General features: G+C 43.8%; 1 protein-coding gene across 1 annotated transcript in view; it reads right to left on the reverse strand.

Moving 5' to 3' along the window:
- Positions 1-17,367, reverse strand: part of DTNBP1 (dystrobrevin binding protein 1) — a 134,286-nt gene that overhangs the window by 58,608 nt on the left and 58,311 nt on the right. Inside the window, exon 7 of the mRNA XM_040432620.1 lies at positions 9,244-9,266. Within this exon, the coding sequence (XP_040288554.1) occupies positions 9,244-9,266 (23 nt within the window). The remainder of the gene's footprint in view (positions 1-9,243; positions 9,267-17,367) is intronic.

Raw genomic sequence — 17,367 nt, forward strand, 5'->3', positions numbered from 1 at the left:
GCTATGGATTTCATGCTTTGCAATGCTTAAAGGGAACCCGTCATCAGGATTTTGTGTATAGAGCTGAGGACATGGGTTGCTAGATAGCCGCTAGCACATCCGCAATACCCAGTCCCCATAGCTCTGTGTGCTTTAATTGTGTGAAAAAAACAATTTGATACATATGCAAATTAACCTGAGAGGAGTCCTGTCCCTGACTCATCTCACATATAGGACACATTTCAGGTTAATTTGCATATGTATCAAATCGTTTTTTTTACACAATAAAAGCACACAGAGCTATGGGGACTGGGTATTGCGGATGTGCTAGCGGCCATCTAGCAACCCATGTCCACAGCTCTATACACAAAATCCCGGTGACTGGTTCCCTTTAAAGTAAAATCTGCTGAGAATCTTCTACAAAATCTGTGTTAAACCTGGATGCAGCTAATGCAGATTTTGAAACAGATTCGTAGCGTATTTTGTCGCAGATCCTCTGCAAAACCCACATTTCAAATACCAAACCTCAACCTGTTATCTTAGAATGTCTCTTGAGCCAATGATAGATTGGAAATCACTGCCTTATAGAAATACATGATACGTTCAGTCATCTCAAGCAGGAGTCAAACTGGTTTCTTCTGCTTCAAGTTTTTCATAGTGACTACATTTCTATTTTCATGAAGGTTATAAAGTATGCAGATTAAACAATATAATGGCAAGTTTTTTCACAGGAGACCATCCTCACAATCCTCTGCTGGCTGCTCTTTAGTAACAATTACAGTCCAACCTCCTGAATCATCACTACATGAATCAACCATTTCATTAGGTTTGATCCTCTGCGCTTCCTGTAATTACAGCTTACCGTTCTATCCTAACTACTTTTCTATTTAGGGAAATTCTGAAAAAATGTATCTACTAAGCTTAGAGCTACAAACATAAATCACAAGGAGACTGAGGAAGGACCTAGCATCCAAAGTGAATGTCTGCAGTATGTGCACAAATGTGGTGCTTATTTTTAATGACACAATCCTATTTGTGAGATCATCACCAATAAGTACATGAATTCCACCTGAAACGGAGGGTAGTACAAAGTGCAGCCGGACCGCGGTAACCACATTCGGATTACCGTTCATTGCTGGCCTACTTATGCAACCTAAACTAGGGCAAGTCCAGGTGCCTCCCAGCAAGGAGAGGTTAAATATGGTTACTGTGGCTTGGCTGCACTATGTACAGGCAACCAAAGAAGATACCACCATGTACGGGCAACCAAAGAAGATATTGTAATCCTTTAGCTCTGATCCACTTACTGAAAATCTGCCTTCAGATAGCAGTTTACATTCCTAAAGAAAAGATGCGAGTTTGGTATTAAAACTGCACCCAAGAGTATGCCTCAAGAATCCATTGGCAAGTTTCTGAAGAACCTTCTAGGTCAACTTGCAAGCTCAAAGGCTTACATGAAGCAGAGGGTGGCAACTATTGGGGATGGAATGAAAACTGTATACGTTTGCTACTAGGACCTTGACACCTGGGCATGCAGAAGTATCCCGCATGCCATTGCTCAAGGTTAAAAAATCAAATTGACTCAGGCCACTGGATCCATGACTTCACTTCCCATATTATTTTGCAAGTGTTCAAAAATGGAAAGCAATCGTGGGTAGATCAAAGCCGGTGTTTATGGTACTTAGGGCTCTTTCACACTTGCGCTTTTCTTTTCCGGCATAGAGTTCCGTCTCCCAATGCATTCTGAATGGAGAGAAATCCGTTCAGGATGCATCAGGATGTCTTCAGTTCCGGACCGGAACGTTTTTTGGCCGGAGAAAATACTGCAGCATGCTGCGCTTTTTGCTCTGGCCAAAAATCCTGAACACTTGCTGCAAGGCCGGATCCGGAATTAATGCCCATTGAAACCCGGATCCGGCCTTAAGCTAAATGTCATTTCGGCGCATTACCGGATCCGACGTTTAGCTTTTTCTGAATGGTTACCATGGCTGCCAGGACGCTAAAGTCCTGTTTGCCATGGTAAAGTGTAGTGGGGAGCGGGGGAGCAGTATACTTACCGTCCGTGCGGCTCACGGGGCGCTTCAGAGTGACGTCAGGGCGTCCCACTCGCATGGATGACGTCATCCATGCGCATGGGGCGCTCTGACGTCATTCTGGAGCGCCCCGGGAGCCGCACGGACGGTAAGTATACTTCTCCCCCGCTCCCCACTACTACTATGGCAACCAGGACTTTAATAGCGTCCTGGCTGCCATAGTAACACTGAACGCATTTTGAAGACGGAAAAGTCTTCAAATGCTTTCAGTTCACTTGCAGTGCTACGGATCCGGTGGGCACTTCCGGCAAATGGAGTACACGACGGATCCGGACAACGCAAGTGTGAAAGAGCCCTTAGCGATAACTATACATGTATACTGATGTATCATTCAAATCAATATCTTGTGCAGCTTATTGTGCATTTTTTTTAACCATGTCAAAACAGTACAGAAGTACAGTAAGCTGGAACAATTCAAACAGTTTTAATAGGCCAGTAAAATCAGCAGGAAAAAAACCAAGGCGCGTTCAGCTACAAGTGACAACAAGCCAACCTGAACAAATCAGTAGCTGCTCGAGGTAGACTGCCATTTCTCATTATTAAACTGTAATTGCCTCTAGTTCTTCAGCTCTAATGTACCATAGGCAATTAAAGGAGATATTAGCAGAAAATGGTTTGAGAGAGAGAAGCACAGTTGCTTCTTAAAATGTGTCTAAACAAAACAATCCATCATGGATGTTCTGTAGCTAAACATTCAGACAAAAGTAGGCTAAAAGCATCACCAATTAGACACCCAATACAGAAGAACTGCAGGTAATGGTCGCCTTGCTTTCTGCAAATCTTCTTTAGATGCTTGACAAAGACCTCTGTTTGGAGCAGTACTCAGAAATGAGCGACAATACTGCAGATACTGGTAGTCACACACTTGACAAATGTAATCATCTGCAAACACTGACAGGTAAAAGTCCTCTGTGACTTATCAAAAGTTTTACCAGAATTCAGTAACCATTTAATATCCCATATAATGTACTAGGAAACTGTAAAAATAAATAAATAAATAAACTGTGCGGTGGAATGGAAAAAAATGTGTGTTTTGTTTCAGTTTTCACTTTTAAGGCGTTCACTGTGTGCCAAAAAAACGACTAACTTTATTCTAGGACTCAGTTACAATTAGTGACAAAAAATGTATATCATTTTTGTTATGTTTTACTATTTAAATGTTTTTTTTAAACTTTATTCTTAAAAAATTGCTTTGCATGGTCACAGTTTGACACCTGTAACACTTTCATTTTTGCATCAAGGGAGGTATATTAGAGGTACATGCTAATTATTTGGGAGGAAAGACGACCAAATAAATGGCAATTTTTGGATCCCTGGGGCATTTGGAGACCAAACATGGCGTTGCTATTTGGTTTCTACTAGAAGTTCTCTCTATCTCCCCTTCCCTGCATCCTATAAGCAAATGAAGACTGGGAGAAAATCGGTCTCGGTCCCAGGGTCTCAAAGATGTAAACTGTGTATTTCTGAGATGTACAATTATTCCATAATTTCTTTTGAACTCCCGGTTCCATGATGTTTGGGGAGTTCTTTTGTTCTAGGAAGAGCAACTCTGCCCACCAGCAGGTGGTCAACCTGCCAGTGGAGCTTGCTTCCAGCTAGGCTGATGGAGGTGGGAAATATAAAGCTTTGAAGCAGGCCCACCTCCCATAAGAATGAATGGAGGGGGACCACGCATGTACGGTGCGCCCTCCTTCACTTCGCAGGCACCTTTCTAAAGATAGGTGCGGGTCCCAGAACTGGGACCTGCACCTATCAGACATTAGGGGCATATACTAGCAATTTGCCCCCTATGTCTGAGGTGAGACAATCTCTTTAATAGACAGTTTGCTATGGAGGCCTGAAAGCCTTTACAGGGCCCCAGGCTGCCATAGCAACAGAATGGAACGACAAGATAAGGATGCAGGGGGTACAATCAGAGGATGGAGGGAGCTAACTTCTCAGTTGCTACGATCACTATTACCTCAAATCCAAGTCATACCAACGAAGTGTCAACTGTATTACCTGAACGTATAAACCCAGCTTCAAAAAGGATGCATTTTTTGCAATATGTTTTTAAAGAGGACCTTTCATCAGGCTAGCTCTAGTCTAATTATCCTACCTTATAGGGCGGCCCAAACTGATGCCATGGCACTTTATTTTTTTCTACAGAACCCCCCGTTCGTCCGCTGTTGGCCCCATATATTTTGGCGCCTTATATTATAATGAGGCGACTCGATTATACTAGGCGGAGACTTGTATTTTCCCTGGGTGTGGTTATCCCTGGGTGAGCTTAAGGATGTCTACACGCTCAAGTTCTCGCGATTCTCACGAGAACTTGAGCTCATTATTGGATGCGTTCACAGCCAGGGAGAAGATAACCACTTCCAGGGAAAATACAAGTCTCCGCCTAGTATAACCGAGAATAAAAGTTTCCGCCTAGTATAACCAAGTCGCCTTATTATAATATAAGGTGCCAAAATATACGGGGCCAACAGCGGACAAAACGTAATTTTTTTTTCCCCTACAGAACCCCCCGTTCTGTAGGAAAAAAAAAAAAAAGTGCCATGGCATTACTGGGGGCCGCCCTATAAGGTAGGTTGGTCTTTCCAAATGCCACATCTTTCAAGTGCCACTCTTAAGTGCACTGACTGAATTATACCAGAATTGGACCAGAAGGGGATCACAGGTAATTACAGACATAGTTAATGCAAACAATGTTTCAATTTTTCCTCTTACTCTTCCCACTTTTCCAACACCTCCTGAAATACCCCCACATCCATTCACCCAGCAAGGAACTATTCATCTCTTCTTACATTTTACCTTCTCATCTGATCGCTTGCACAAACCTGTTTGCCAACATAAAACACTTCCTTCCCAAACACACAAACACTCCTCATGCCCTCTCTTATTCTCATCTATTAACACTTTCTCTGCTTCTCCTTACTGCTGGTGATCTCTCCAAATCCAGGACTTCCTCAGCAAATCCCCACTATCACCTCCATTTCCCACCACAAATCTCCTTCTACAAATTTCTCCAACCCCTTAAACCTAATTACCATTCCTCTGACCCCTGCTCCTTTGGTTCCTCTTGCAGGAGCATTATGGAATGCGCGCTCTGTCTGTAACAAACTGTCATACATTCATGAACTGTTCCTCTCTCAAAACCTTTCCTTTCTGGGTCTCACTGAAACATGGCTGACACCCTCAGACACCTCCTCCCCTGCTGCACTCTCTTATAGTGGATTTCAATTCACTCACACCCCCCGCCCCGGCTGCAAACATGGTGGAGGAGTTGGTCTCCTCCTATCAGACACCTGCTCCTACAGCCCAATTCCACTGCCACCCTCCATTACGCTCACCTCATTTGAAGTACACACTGTTCGCATTTACTCTCCCTCCAACCTTCAAGTAGCCGTCATTTACCGCCCTCCAGGCCCAGCCACCATCTTTCTTGACCACTTTAACACCTGGCTACTACACTTTCTTTCTGCCGACATCCCCACTATCATCATGGGTGACTTCAACATCCCTATTGACACATGCCACTCGGCCGCCTCTAAACTCCTGTCACTCTCTTCCTCCTTCGGCCTATCACAGTGGTCTTCAGTTCCCACCCACAGAGATGGTCACACTCTGGATCTGATCTTTACCCGCCTCTGCTCCCTATCTAACCTTTCTAATTCGCCTCTCCCCCTATCCGACCACAACCTACTCACCTTCTCTTCACTGGTCTCTTCTGCTGCTCCCCCGGTCCACACACTAACACACCCCCGCAGGAACCTTAAACATCTCGACTTTCACTTGCTTTCCGACTCTCTTCTCCCACTCTCTACCATCTGTTCCCTCCTAGACCCAGAAGCTGCTACCACCCTATATAACACCACAATAAGTACAGCTCTGGACACTGTTGCCCCCCTCACACACAACAAAACCCGAAAAATCAACAGACAACCCTGGCACACCAACCTGACCAAAAAACTCAGACAAGCTTCCAGGGCTGCTGAGCGGCAATGGAAGAAATCCCATTCAAATGATCATTTCACCGCATACAAGCAATCCCTCCTCATATTTAAATCCTCACTCGCTGATGCAAAACAGGCCTACTTCTCATCTCTCATATCTTCCCTGTCACACAGCCCTAAACAACTTTTTAGCACTTTTAACTCCCTTCTCCGCCCCCCAGCGCCCCCACCCTCTCCTCTCTTCTCAGCTGAGGACTTTGCCAAATATTTCAAACAAAAGAGTCAACATCAGAGAAAGCTTCACCACACAGTCCCCACAGACCCTCTACACAACGGCTCGGTCCCCTTCTCCCAAAACCCGCTTCTCCACCATTACAGAAGAAAAACTCTCCACTCTACTCTCCAAATCTCATCTGACCACCTGTGCACTTGACCCAATCCCATCCCACCTCATCCCTAACCTCACCACAGTGTTTATCCCAGCCCTAACTCATCTCTTCAACCTATCACTAAACTCTGGTGTCTTCCCCTCTGCTTTTAAACATGCTACGATTACACCCATCCTCAAAAAGCCTTCACTTGACCCATCTTCCTTGTCCAGTTATCGCCCCATATCACTTCTTCCGTATGCCTCAAAGCTACTTGAACAACATGTCCATTCAGAACTGTCCTCCCACCTCTCCTCCTGCTCCCCCTTTGACCGCCTACAATCTGGCTTCCGACCCCACCACTCAACCGAGACTGCCCTTACCAAAGTCACCAATGACCTACTGACAGCCAAAACCAAGAAACAATACTCTGTCCTCCTTCTCCTTGACCTGTCCTCTGCCTTCGACACTGTTGACCTTCTGTTGCAAACTCTCTCATCTCTCGGCATCACCGACCTGGCCCTCTTCTGGATCACATCATACCTCACAGACCGGACGTTTACCGTCTCCCACTCTCGCACCACCTCCTCGTCTCATTCCCTCTCTGTTGGTGTCCCGCAAGGCTCTGTCCTAGGACCCCTGCTCTTCTCTATCTACACCTTTGGCCTGGGACAGCTCATAGAGTCCCATGGCTTTCAGTATCACTCCTACGCTGACGACACACAAATCTACCTCTCTGGTCCAGAAATCACCACCTTACTATCAAGAATCCCACAATGTCTATCTTCTATATCATCCTTCTTCGCCTCTCGCTTTCTAAAACTTAACATGGATAAGACAGAATTCATAATCTTTCCCCCATCTTGTTCAACTCCCTTAACAGACCTATCTATCATGATCAATGGCTGCACACTCTCCCCGGTCAACAAAGTCCGCTGCCTTGGAGTGACCTTGGATTCTGCACTTTCCTTCCGACCGCAAATCCAAGCTCTTTCCACCACCTGCCGCCTCCAACTCAAAAACATCTCCCGCATCCGTGCTTTCCTTAACTTTGAATCTGTGAAAATTCTTGTACATGCCCTCATTATCTCTCGCCTAGACTACTGCAACATTCTCCTCTGTGGCCTTCCATCTAGCACTCTCGCACCCCTCCAATCTATCCTCAACTCTGCTGCCCGACTAATCCACCTCTCCCCCTATTACTCCTCTGCCTCTCCCCTCTGCCAATCCCTTCACTGGCTCCCCATTGCCCAGCGAATTCACTTCAAAGTACTAACAAATACATACAAGGCCGTCCATAACCTGTCCCCTCCCTACATCTCTGAGCTACTTTCCAGATACATCCCCACACGCACTCTTCGATCCTCACAAGACCTCCTTCTCTCCTCTCCTCTTATTGCCTCTTCCCACAATCGACTCCAAGATTTCTCCCGTGCATCCCCCATACTCTGGAACTCGCTACCCCAACATATCAGGCTCTCACCTACATTGGAATCCTTCAAAAGAAACCTGAAAACCCACCTCTTCAGACAACCCTACAACCAGTGACCCCGCTGCCTCTATACCGCCATGACCAACTTAACTCGCACCTACTGTGTCCTTCACCCATACCATGTAGATTGTAAGCCCTCACGGGCAGGGCCCTCTCTCCTTCTGTACCAGTTTGTAACTTGTCTTGTTTATGATTAGTGCAATTGTTTGTATTATGTATGTGCACCGCTCATCATATGTACAGCGCTATGGAATGAATGGCGCTTTAATAATAATAATAATAATAATAGACTAGAGCTAGCCTGATGAAAGGTCCTCTTTAATTAGCATGAAACACCAAAACTCATTCCCATATGAACGTATTAAACCCATATATAATCAAATTACCAACACCAAAAGAAATATATGAATCCTCACTATATCACGTAAAATAATTTACCAATACAAGGTGTAATCAGTCACTACATAACTTTATTATAATCAATCACTATAATTCACATGATTAGCAAAACACAATTAAGATTAAAGACAATAGGGCTGGTGGTGCATGATTGGTGGACTATTAGATAACATGCAAGTGCAAACATGCGGTCAGCGATGGAACTAAGCACTGTAACCAATAGCAGTCAGCTGCAAAATTGATAAGCTGCACAAAATAAAGATTAAATACCGGTATAAACGTGTGCAAAACAAAAAGGTATATCTGGCACCATTTTTATGGCATGCTGAAAACATCAAAATATAAATATCAAACCCTCTTATACAGTATCAACGGGTAAAAGCCCACAAAAGTAAGTATGCATCACCAAAAATTGGTGGAACTTACTAAATGGCCAAACAGTGGCACAGGATAGTCCACAGCAAAATACAAGCACCACGTCACGACTAGTATTAACTGGCGTGGGCGGGGCTAAGCTCAGTTCACTTGAATGGAGCTTAGCCCCGCCCACGCTAGTTGATACTAGTCGTGACGTCACTGGGCCGGCGGTAAACAGTGACAAGGCCGCGACGCTGCTGGAGCGCCGCTGCCTTCTCAAACAGCTGATCGGCAGGGGTCCCGGGTGTCGGACCCCCGCCCATCAGAAGCTGATGATCTATCGAGAGGATAGATCATCAGTTAAATGAAAGTCCAGAACCCCTTTAAATGGCAACATGCAAATCCGCCCTCAGTTTAGTAACTTATTGTTAACCTCGATTTTTGGAAAACAAAAATGTAGGTCTGAAAACTGAAACCTTATCTATTAGATATGTATTACCAAATGCCTTTGTTTTTCTACAACAGGAATACAACTGGCAATCTCGGTTGTGGGATGGATAGATTAATAAATTGGGATTGCAGAAATGAGGGTATGAGTATATAAAATAACTTACCTTTTACACTTTCAATCTCTTTCCTAGAAGAAAACACAATAATGTTACAATCAGAAACTACAACTTCTGTAATTCTTACTGCCACTCTATAAACTATAGAAGACTTGCAACCGGATATTTATAAAAAAGCTTTATACTGTACAGTACATGAACATGGGAAATGACAGATTTCTTACTTCTCTGCTGCCATATTCTGTCAGGAGTAATGGAGACTTAAAGAGAAGAAGATGGAAACGCATATGAAAAAAATAAAAATAAAAAATAAATAAAAAAAGACATAGCATCAACATACTGCATTAAAAAAAAACACTCAAGGCACAAAAAATGCCACTAGGCAAGAAATGCTTGTGTGTCCTGCATTACATATTTCCCATACACTTTCACCCAACATCTGGAGCTGGATTTTTTGCACCATGAAAAAAAACATCAAAAAGTTGGTGCAAAAATCACCATTAAAATGCAAAAGTCTGGAAAAACACCACAAGAAAACGTCTTTCGCAATGCATTAGGTGAATTCCACACCAAATCCAAGGCGGTATTTTCACACTGGACATGCAGCAAAATCTGCAGTGGAAATTTCTCTGTAGAAAATTGGCTATGTGCTGTACCCTAAAGGTGGATTATCGGGAGCAACTGTTCCTGCAAATGCTCGTTCCTGACAATCTAAATGTGCCACCGATCACCCGATTATCGGGTCATTCTGTAGTTCGTGCAGGCACACCAAATATAGTTTCTGGGCAGCAGAATGTGCTGTCTAAAAAAACGATCTGCTGCCTAGAAACAAGGATTCTATATGGGGACAAGAGATCGCAATAGAGATCCTCATACTGTGAAGGAGATCACTGCATGTAAATGTAGCAGTCTCCTTCACTGAACGAGCAGCTGGCTGTTGGGAAGGAAAGCTTCCTTCTCTCGAAAATCGTCTAACATCGAACGGTGTAAACCCGCCGTAAAAGGGTTATTTCAGTTTGGCAATTTTCAGCATCAATTGGCAGGAAACAAAACTCATAGGGGGAGATTTATCAAATGGGTGTAAATACCTAAACGGAAAAAACTGAGACTAAACAGGTTTCAAATGAAAGAATACTCTATTGAATACATTATATGACATACGGTAAATAAAAAGAGAGACATGATACATCAAATAGAAAGTGCAGTCTACTCCTTTAGAGATAATATCTATATATCTCTCTCTCTATCTATATATATTTTATTTTGGGCCTGCACGATATATCGCCAAAGCAATCGTATCGCGATAATCGACGATTGCGATATGGCAGACCCAAAAATGCTGCCATTACCTATACATAGAGGGAGGAGGGGCTGGGGGCCGGCATCTGTATTAGGAATGACAGTGAGGACTGGTGCAGTCCCTGTATTCTAATGCACCGGCCCTGCTCACTGTTGTATAATATTATCTAACATGTAGGCATTGTTAAAATATAATAATCCTGTATAATCCAGCTGTATTACTTACAGCTAAGTTCCGTAGAAGAAAGGAGGGAGGAGGCAGGCCGGGAGGGCAGCGAGTCACTCACTGCGTCATGCATCGGCGCCACCCACTTTATGAAAGAAGAAGGCGGCGCGGGCGCGTGACGTAGTGAGTGACGCACCGTCCAGCCTGCCTCCTCCCTTCTACGGAACTTAGCTGCAAGTAATACAGCTGAATTATACAGGATTATTATATTTTAACAATGCCTACATGTTAGATAATATTATACAACAGTGAGCAGGGCCAGTGTATTAGAATACAGGGACTGCACCGGTCCCCACTGTCATTCCTAATATAGATGCTGCCCCTTCACACTGCAGGGACACTATTATTTGGGGGGGGGGGGGGATCTGTGGATGGCACATAGCATAAGATGCTATATATGTGTCATCCACACATCCCCTCTATAATAGTGCAAATAGACCTATCACAATTCCCTTAAAAGATCGCATAACGTTATCGCAATTTTTAGGGCCCTAATCGCAATCACAAAAAAATTCCCATATCGTGCAGCCCTAAATATATTAAATTGATTAATATGAATTCATATATAAAAGAGCATAAATACATAGTCCCCAACATAATGATAATGTTAAAGTGCATGTGCAAATATAACAAGTCGTTCCCTCATATATAGTAACAATCAAGTATTATATACCCATTATAGGGAAATACATATGAGGGGAGCAACAGGGGTCTTATGAGTACAAAATCCCACAGAAGAGCTGCAATTGACAAAATAAATAATTTGATCATATGAATTCATATATAGGGGAACATAAATGCAGAATCCCTAACATGATAATGATGTTAAAGAGCATGTGCAAATATATGAGTCGTTCCCTCATATAACTCACAAGTATCACATACCCATTGTAGGAAGATTCACCTCAGCAGAGTCGCACACCCCGACGCGCGTTTCGGCAATGCCTTCCTCTGGGGGCGCCACCCTGTCATTTCCCTCATATATGTATTTTGATATTATCTCTTCAGGAGTAGACCGCACGTCACATTTAATGTATCATGTCTCTATTTATGTCATATCGTGTATTTAATAAAGTATTCTTTGATTTGTAACCCGTTTAGTCTCCGTTTTTTTCTGTGTAGGTATATTCATTGTATACCGAGTAGGTTTTGATTAGGGTCTGTTATAGTGCCCAATTTTATTTCTGGGCTAATATTTGACTTTAATGTTTTGTAACCTGTGTATGCTAATAAAACGGGTGTAAAGCAGAACTGGCGTAGTTGCCCATAACAACCAATCAGATTCCTCACAGCTCCTTCAGTCTGATAAATCTCTCCCATAGTGTTTATCTGTAGCGCCTCGTTTTCCTGCACTCCACCACAGTCAAGTGACATTTCCCACTATGTTAGTTCCCTATCCCGATATCACGTTGACATCCGAGTCCTGTAGACACATCATCATCAATGACCTTCCCTCTGAAGCGGTGTTCTACTCATTCTCCTGCATCCTGCCCTGTAGACATGTCAGCAATGATGCTGTGCCTTAAAGAGGACCTTTCATGGGTCCAGACAATATAAACCAAGTATCAAGGTATGTAGGGCATAGTGCAGGGATCTAACTGCACTTACTAGTTTTTCTGGGCGCCGCTCCGTTCACCCGATGTGGCCCCCTGTTGTATTCTCCCGCCTGGTATGCCAATTTTAGCATCGGTACGGGGAGGAGGAGACAGCCCTGTTACTCATTGGGGGTCTCCTTCTCCCTGGCTGTGAGCTGTCCAATCGCAGTGAAGAGCGTCACAGCCACGGCGGTGAGTTTTTTTTTCTCCCTGGCTGTGGCGCTCTCTGCTGCACAGGACAGTCTCCTCCTCCCTGTACCGATGCTAAAATTAGCATACCAGGCGGGAGAATACAGGGGCCACAGCGGGCGAACGGAGTGGTGCCCAGAAAAAATAGTAAGTGCAGTTAGATCCCTGCACTATGCCCTAGATATCCTGATACTTAGTTTATAATGTCTGGACCCATGAAAGGTCCTCTTTAAAGGAAATGTGTCATCAAAAATGTATCTCCTTTTTCTCTAATCAGTTTTTTTTCTGATTGTAGATTTTTTTACTCTATTTCCTGAACCTGATTATGGGGGCGGCAATCTTGTATGAGCTGTGCTTAACAGCGTTTAGAAAACTGCTTTACAGCAGCCCCTTGGTCCATAGACACAATGGTCAGGAGCTGGCCTTATTGACTTCTATGGGAGAGTTTTCTAGGCATGCTCTGTGACCTGTGCAGAGGTCATTGTACAAGGAAAGAATATCTCTGACAATCACCTATTGTGAATGGTGGATCCCATCTTATCTATACACAGAGGTGATATCACTACAGGCAGGATTAGAATGAGTTAACTGCAGTAAAGTGATCTGTACAAACCAAGAAGTGGCGCCAATTATTAGACAGTGGCCAGTGCAAAAACTGCAGGAATTTTTATTTTAGTATAAATGTAAAAAGTGACATGGAAAATTAAAAATATTAAATCAAAAATTATTTAAAAATGTGTTAAACATAAAAAGTGATGTAAACAGCAGGTCATTTTCTGATGACACATTCCCTTTAAGGTGGGGTTTTTCCAGAAGGGCTGAAAGCAGGTTTGGATCTGCGATGTTCAAGCTGGGAGGCGAAGGAGCGGCAGAGACCTGATGCTATGCACACTCCCCGTGAGTCTCGACAGGGATGTAAACACAGGGCGCGGGTCACACATCACAATCAGGCTGGAGGAGTCAAAATGCACCCAGAACTTCATCACCTGACTTGTGTAATGCAGTAAGGTTGAACGCTGGTGTTATTTTTAGTTTTTGTGAAACCGGAAAACCCTTTTAAGTAGGTCCTAACAGTTGAAGGGAAATTCTCCCCCTCCCCCCAATATGCTTGCTTATATGTTCAGGAATGTGTCAAAATGTGTCTGGCAGAAAATGGAGATCACTTCCAGCACTGCATGTAATGCAATCGATTAAAACATACAGTGCTGCCCACAATTATTCATACCCCTGGCAAATTATGACTTAACAAGTTACTTTTATTCAACCAGCAAGTAATTTTTTGACAGGAAATGACATAGGTGTCTCCCAAAAGATAATAAGACGATGTACAAGAGGCATTATTGTGGAAAAAATGACATTTCTCAGCTTTTATTTCCATTTGAGCAAAAAGTGTCCAGTCCAAAATTATTCAAACCCTTCACAAACTGTCACAGTCTGTGGGAAAATCAAAAGTTCTATACCATTCCAAATAGTCCAAGCTGTTCTAAAGCATCCAAATTACCCTGATTAATTGGGAACAGCTGTTTTAATCAACTCAACAGGTGAAAAACAGCAGCTCTCTGCAGTTGGTTTGTGGACAGTCATGGCTAAGACAAAGGAGCTCAGTGAGGACCTGCGGCTGTGCATTGTGGCTGCTCACAAGTCAGGAAAGGGCTACAAGGCAATTTCAAAATGTTTTCAAGTTCCAGTGGCTACAGTGCAAAGTATTATTAAAAAATACAAGATGTTCCGCACTGTGGAAAATCTCAGAGGGCGTGGTCGGAAGCCAAAAGTGACACCTGTACTGGCCAGGAGGATAGTTAGAGAGGTGAAAAAGAATCCAAGGATCACCACAAAGGCCATCCTGGTGAATCTGGTGGCAATGTCTCAAGGCAGACAATCTAACAGACTGCACACTGCTGGGTTCCAAGGATGCAGACCAAGGAGGACGCCACTTCTCCAGATAAGGCACACAAAAGCTTGTTTGGCCTTTGCAAAAGCTCATCTGGACGAAGAAGAAGACTTCTGGTCTTCAACGTTATGGTCAGATGAAACAAAAATTTAGTTGTTTGGTAACAATGAGGTTTCATTCATTTGGCGTAAAAAAGGAGAAGCCTTCAACCCAAAGAACACCATCCCCACTGTCAAACATAGTGGTGGGAACCTAATGCTTTGGGGGTGTTTTTCGGCCAATGGACCAGGGAACCTAATCACAGTAAACGGCACCATGAAAAAACGAGCAATACATGAGGATTCTCAACAACAACATCAGGCAGTCTGCAGAGAAACTTGGCCTTGGGCACCAGTGGACATTTCAGCATGACAATGACCCAAAACACACAGCAAAAGTGGTGAAGAAATGGTTAGCAGACAACAACATTAACGTTTTGGAGTGGCCCAGCCAGAGTCCAGACTTGAATCCAATTGAGAATCTGTGGAGGGAGCTAAAGATCAGGGTGATGGCAAGAAGACCCTCCAACCTGAAAGATTTGGAGCTCATTGCTAAAGATGAATGGGCAAAAATACCTGTGGAGACATGCAAAAAGCTGGTCTGCAATTAATTATAGGAAGCGTTTGATTGCTGTAACATCCAATAAAGGCTTTTCTATTGATTATTGAGAAGGGTATGAATAATTTTGAACTGGGCACTTTTTGCTCAAATGTAAATAAAAAGTTGAGAAAGGTTTTTTTTTCCACAATAATGCCTCTTGTACATAGTCTTATCATCTTTTGGGAGACACCTATGCAATTTCCCGTCAAAAAATTACTTGCTGGTTGAATAAAAGTAACTTTAAGTCAAAATTTGCCAGGGGTATGAATAATTATGGGCAGCACTGTACATCAAGGTATATTTTCTGGTTCAGATTACTTTATTACTTTATTTGGGGCCTCTTTCGAGTGAATCTCCCTGTACAACTTTGTGTTGTCCTGTTCCTATGTTATTCCTCCTGGAAATGTATAAATGAATTAACAACTGGTTGTTACTATTCCCGTTGTCGAGTTGTTTTTTTACCCTACACAGTATGATATAGTCAGCACTAGGGCTCGTACTAAACTTTAGGATTTTTGGACCCCGGACCCGAACATTTCCGTAAAAGTTCGGGTTCGGTGCTTTCTTGGCGATTTTTGAAAGGCTGCACAGCAGCCAATCAACAAGCGTCATACTACTTGCCCCAAGAAGCCATCACAGCCATGCCTACTAATGGCATGGCTGTGATTGGCCAGAGCAGCATGTGACCCAGGCTCTATATAAGCTTGAGTCACGTAGCGCTGCACGTCACTCTGCTGTTACAAGTGTAGGGAGAGGATGCTGCTGGACTTGTGATTTCAGGGAGAGAATAGGAGAAAATCTAACTCAGCGATCTACCTAGAAATAGTTATGTGGGTGCAGGACACAAATCGTTTTAACCTGCTCTGAAGCCATTGACCAAAAAAAAATAAAAAAAAGTTTTATAATTCCGTTAGTTAGGTGGGTGGCGGCGGCGGCGGCAGCCATTGCATGCATGCTCAGTGCACCAGCACTGCATCTGAGCTTTTGGGACATTGCAAATGACCATTTTTTGGGGGCAAACTAAAACATCTGGATTAGTCAGTGTGCAATTTAAGGTAGAAATACACCCATCATTTTCTGGGGTTTTAAAAACACTTTTCTAAAAACTGTATTTTCAGGCCTTGCAGCATCAGCACGTGTGAACTTACAGGCTTATATACTGCTGTCAAATTAAGTTGTTAAACAAACACTCGTTTGGGCACAAAAAATTTAGTTGGCAGCCTTTGATGCAGATGTCATTGTGAGATACACCCTTAATAAATTTGGGTTACATTAAGAGATTATTTTAAATAAATACCGCCATTTGGTGCACCAATATTGAATTCAGGCCTACACTGGTTCAGACCGTGTGAGATACTCCCCTCTACATACAGGGGTTTGATACAGGGATTTGAAATACAGCCAATTTGTGCAAAGAAATATTTACTTCAGGCCTACACTGGTTCAGGCCCTGTGAGATACTCCCTTTACATACTGTCGTTCTATTCTACTATTAATTTAACACCCATTTAGGGCAAGATCCTAAATTTGAAAAATATGAGGAGAGCGTCAAATAAGGGATGTGGACCAGGTCGTGGTGCTGCTGGTGGAGCTCCTGTTGCAGGGAGAGGACGTGGTCGATCTGTGCCAGCTACACGCACAAGTGAAACCCCTTCCTTAGGTGCGAGTAGGCGACAAAACCTGCAGCGGTATTTGGTCGGGCCTAATGCTGCTCTACGAATGGTGAGGCCTGAATAAGTACAGGCAATAGTAGATTGGGTTGCTGACAGTGGATCCAGTTCCTTCACATTGTCTCCCACCCAGTCTCCTGCTGAAAGACCACAGTTGACACCTGCAGCCAATGTCCATCAGTCTTTCACCTCACCCCCTTGCAAATAAGCCAAGCAGTCTGATCCCCAAGTCATGCAGCAGTCTCTTCTGCTTTTTGATGACTCTGTTAGCAGGGTTTCCCAGGGCCATCCACCTAGCCCTGCCCCAGAAGTGGAAGAGATTGAGTGCACTGATGCCCAACCACTTATTTTTCAAGATGAGTACATGGGAGGACCATTGCAGCCCATCTCGGATGATGACGAAACACACGTGCCAACTGCTGGGGCTTTCGAAAGTGTGCAGACTGAAGTCAGGGGTGAAGACTGGGTGGAAGATGATGTGGAGGATGATGAGGTCCTCGACCCCACATAGAATCAAGGTCAGGCGAGTGACCTATGTAGTTTGGAGGAAGAGGCGGTGGTCGCACAGAGCCACCAGCACAGGAGAAGAGGGAGCAGGGTGCAAAAGCGGAGCGGCCGTCCTCTAGACACCACGCCTCCTACTGCCAACCGCAGCAAGGGACC

The sequence above is a fragment of the Bufo bufo genome, chromosome 5 (genome assembly GCF_905171765.1).
Source record: "Bufo bufo chromosome 5, aBufBuf1.1, whole genome shotgun sequence".
Lineage (NCBI taxonomy): Eukaryota > Metazoa > Chordata > Amphibia > Anura > Bufonidae > Bufo > Bufo bufo.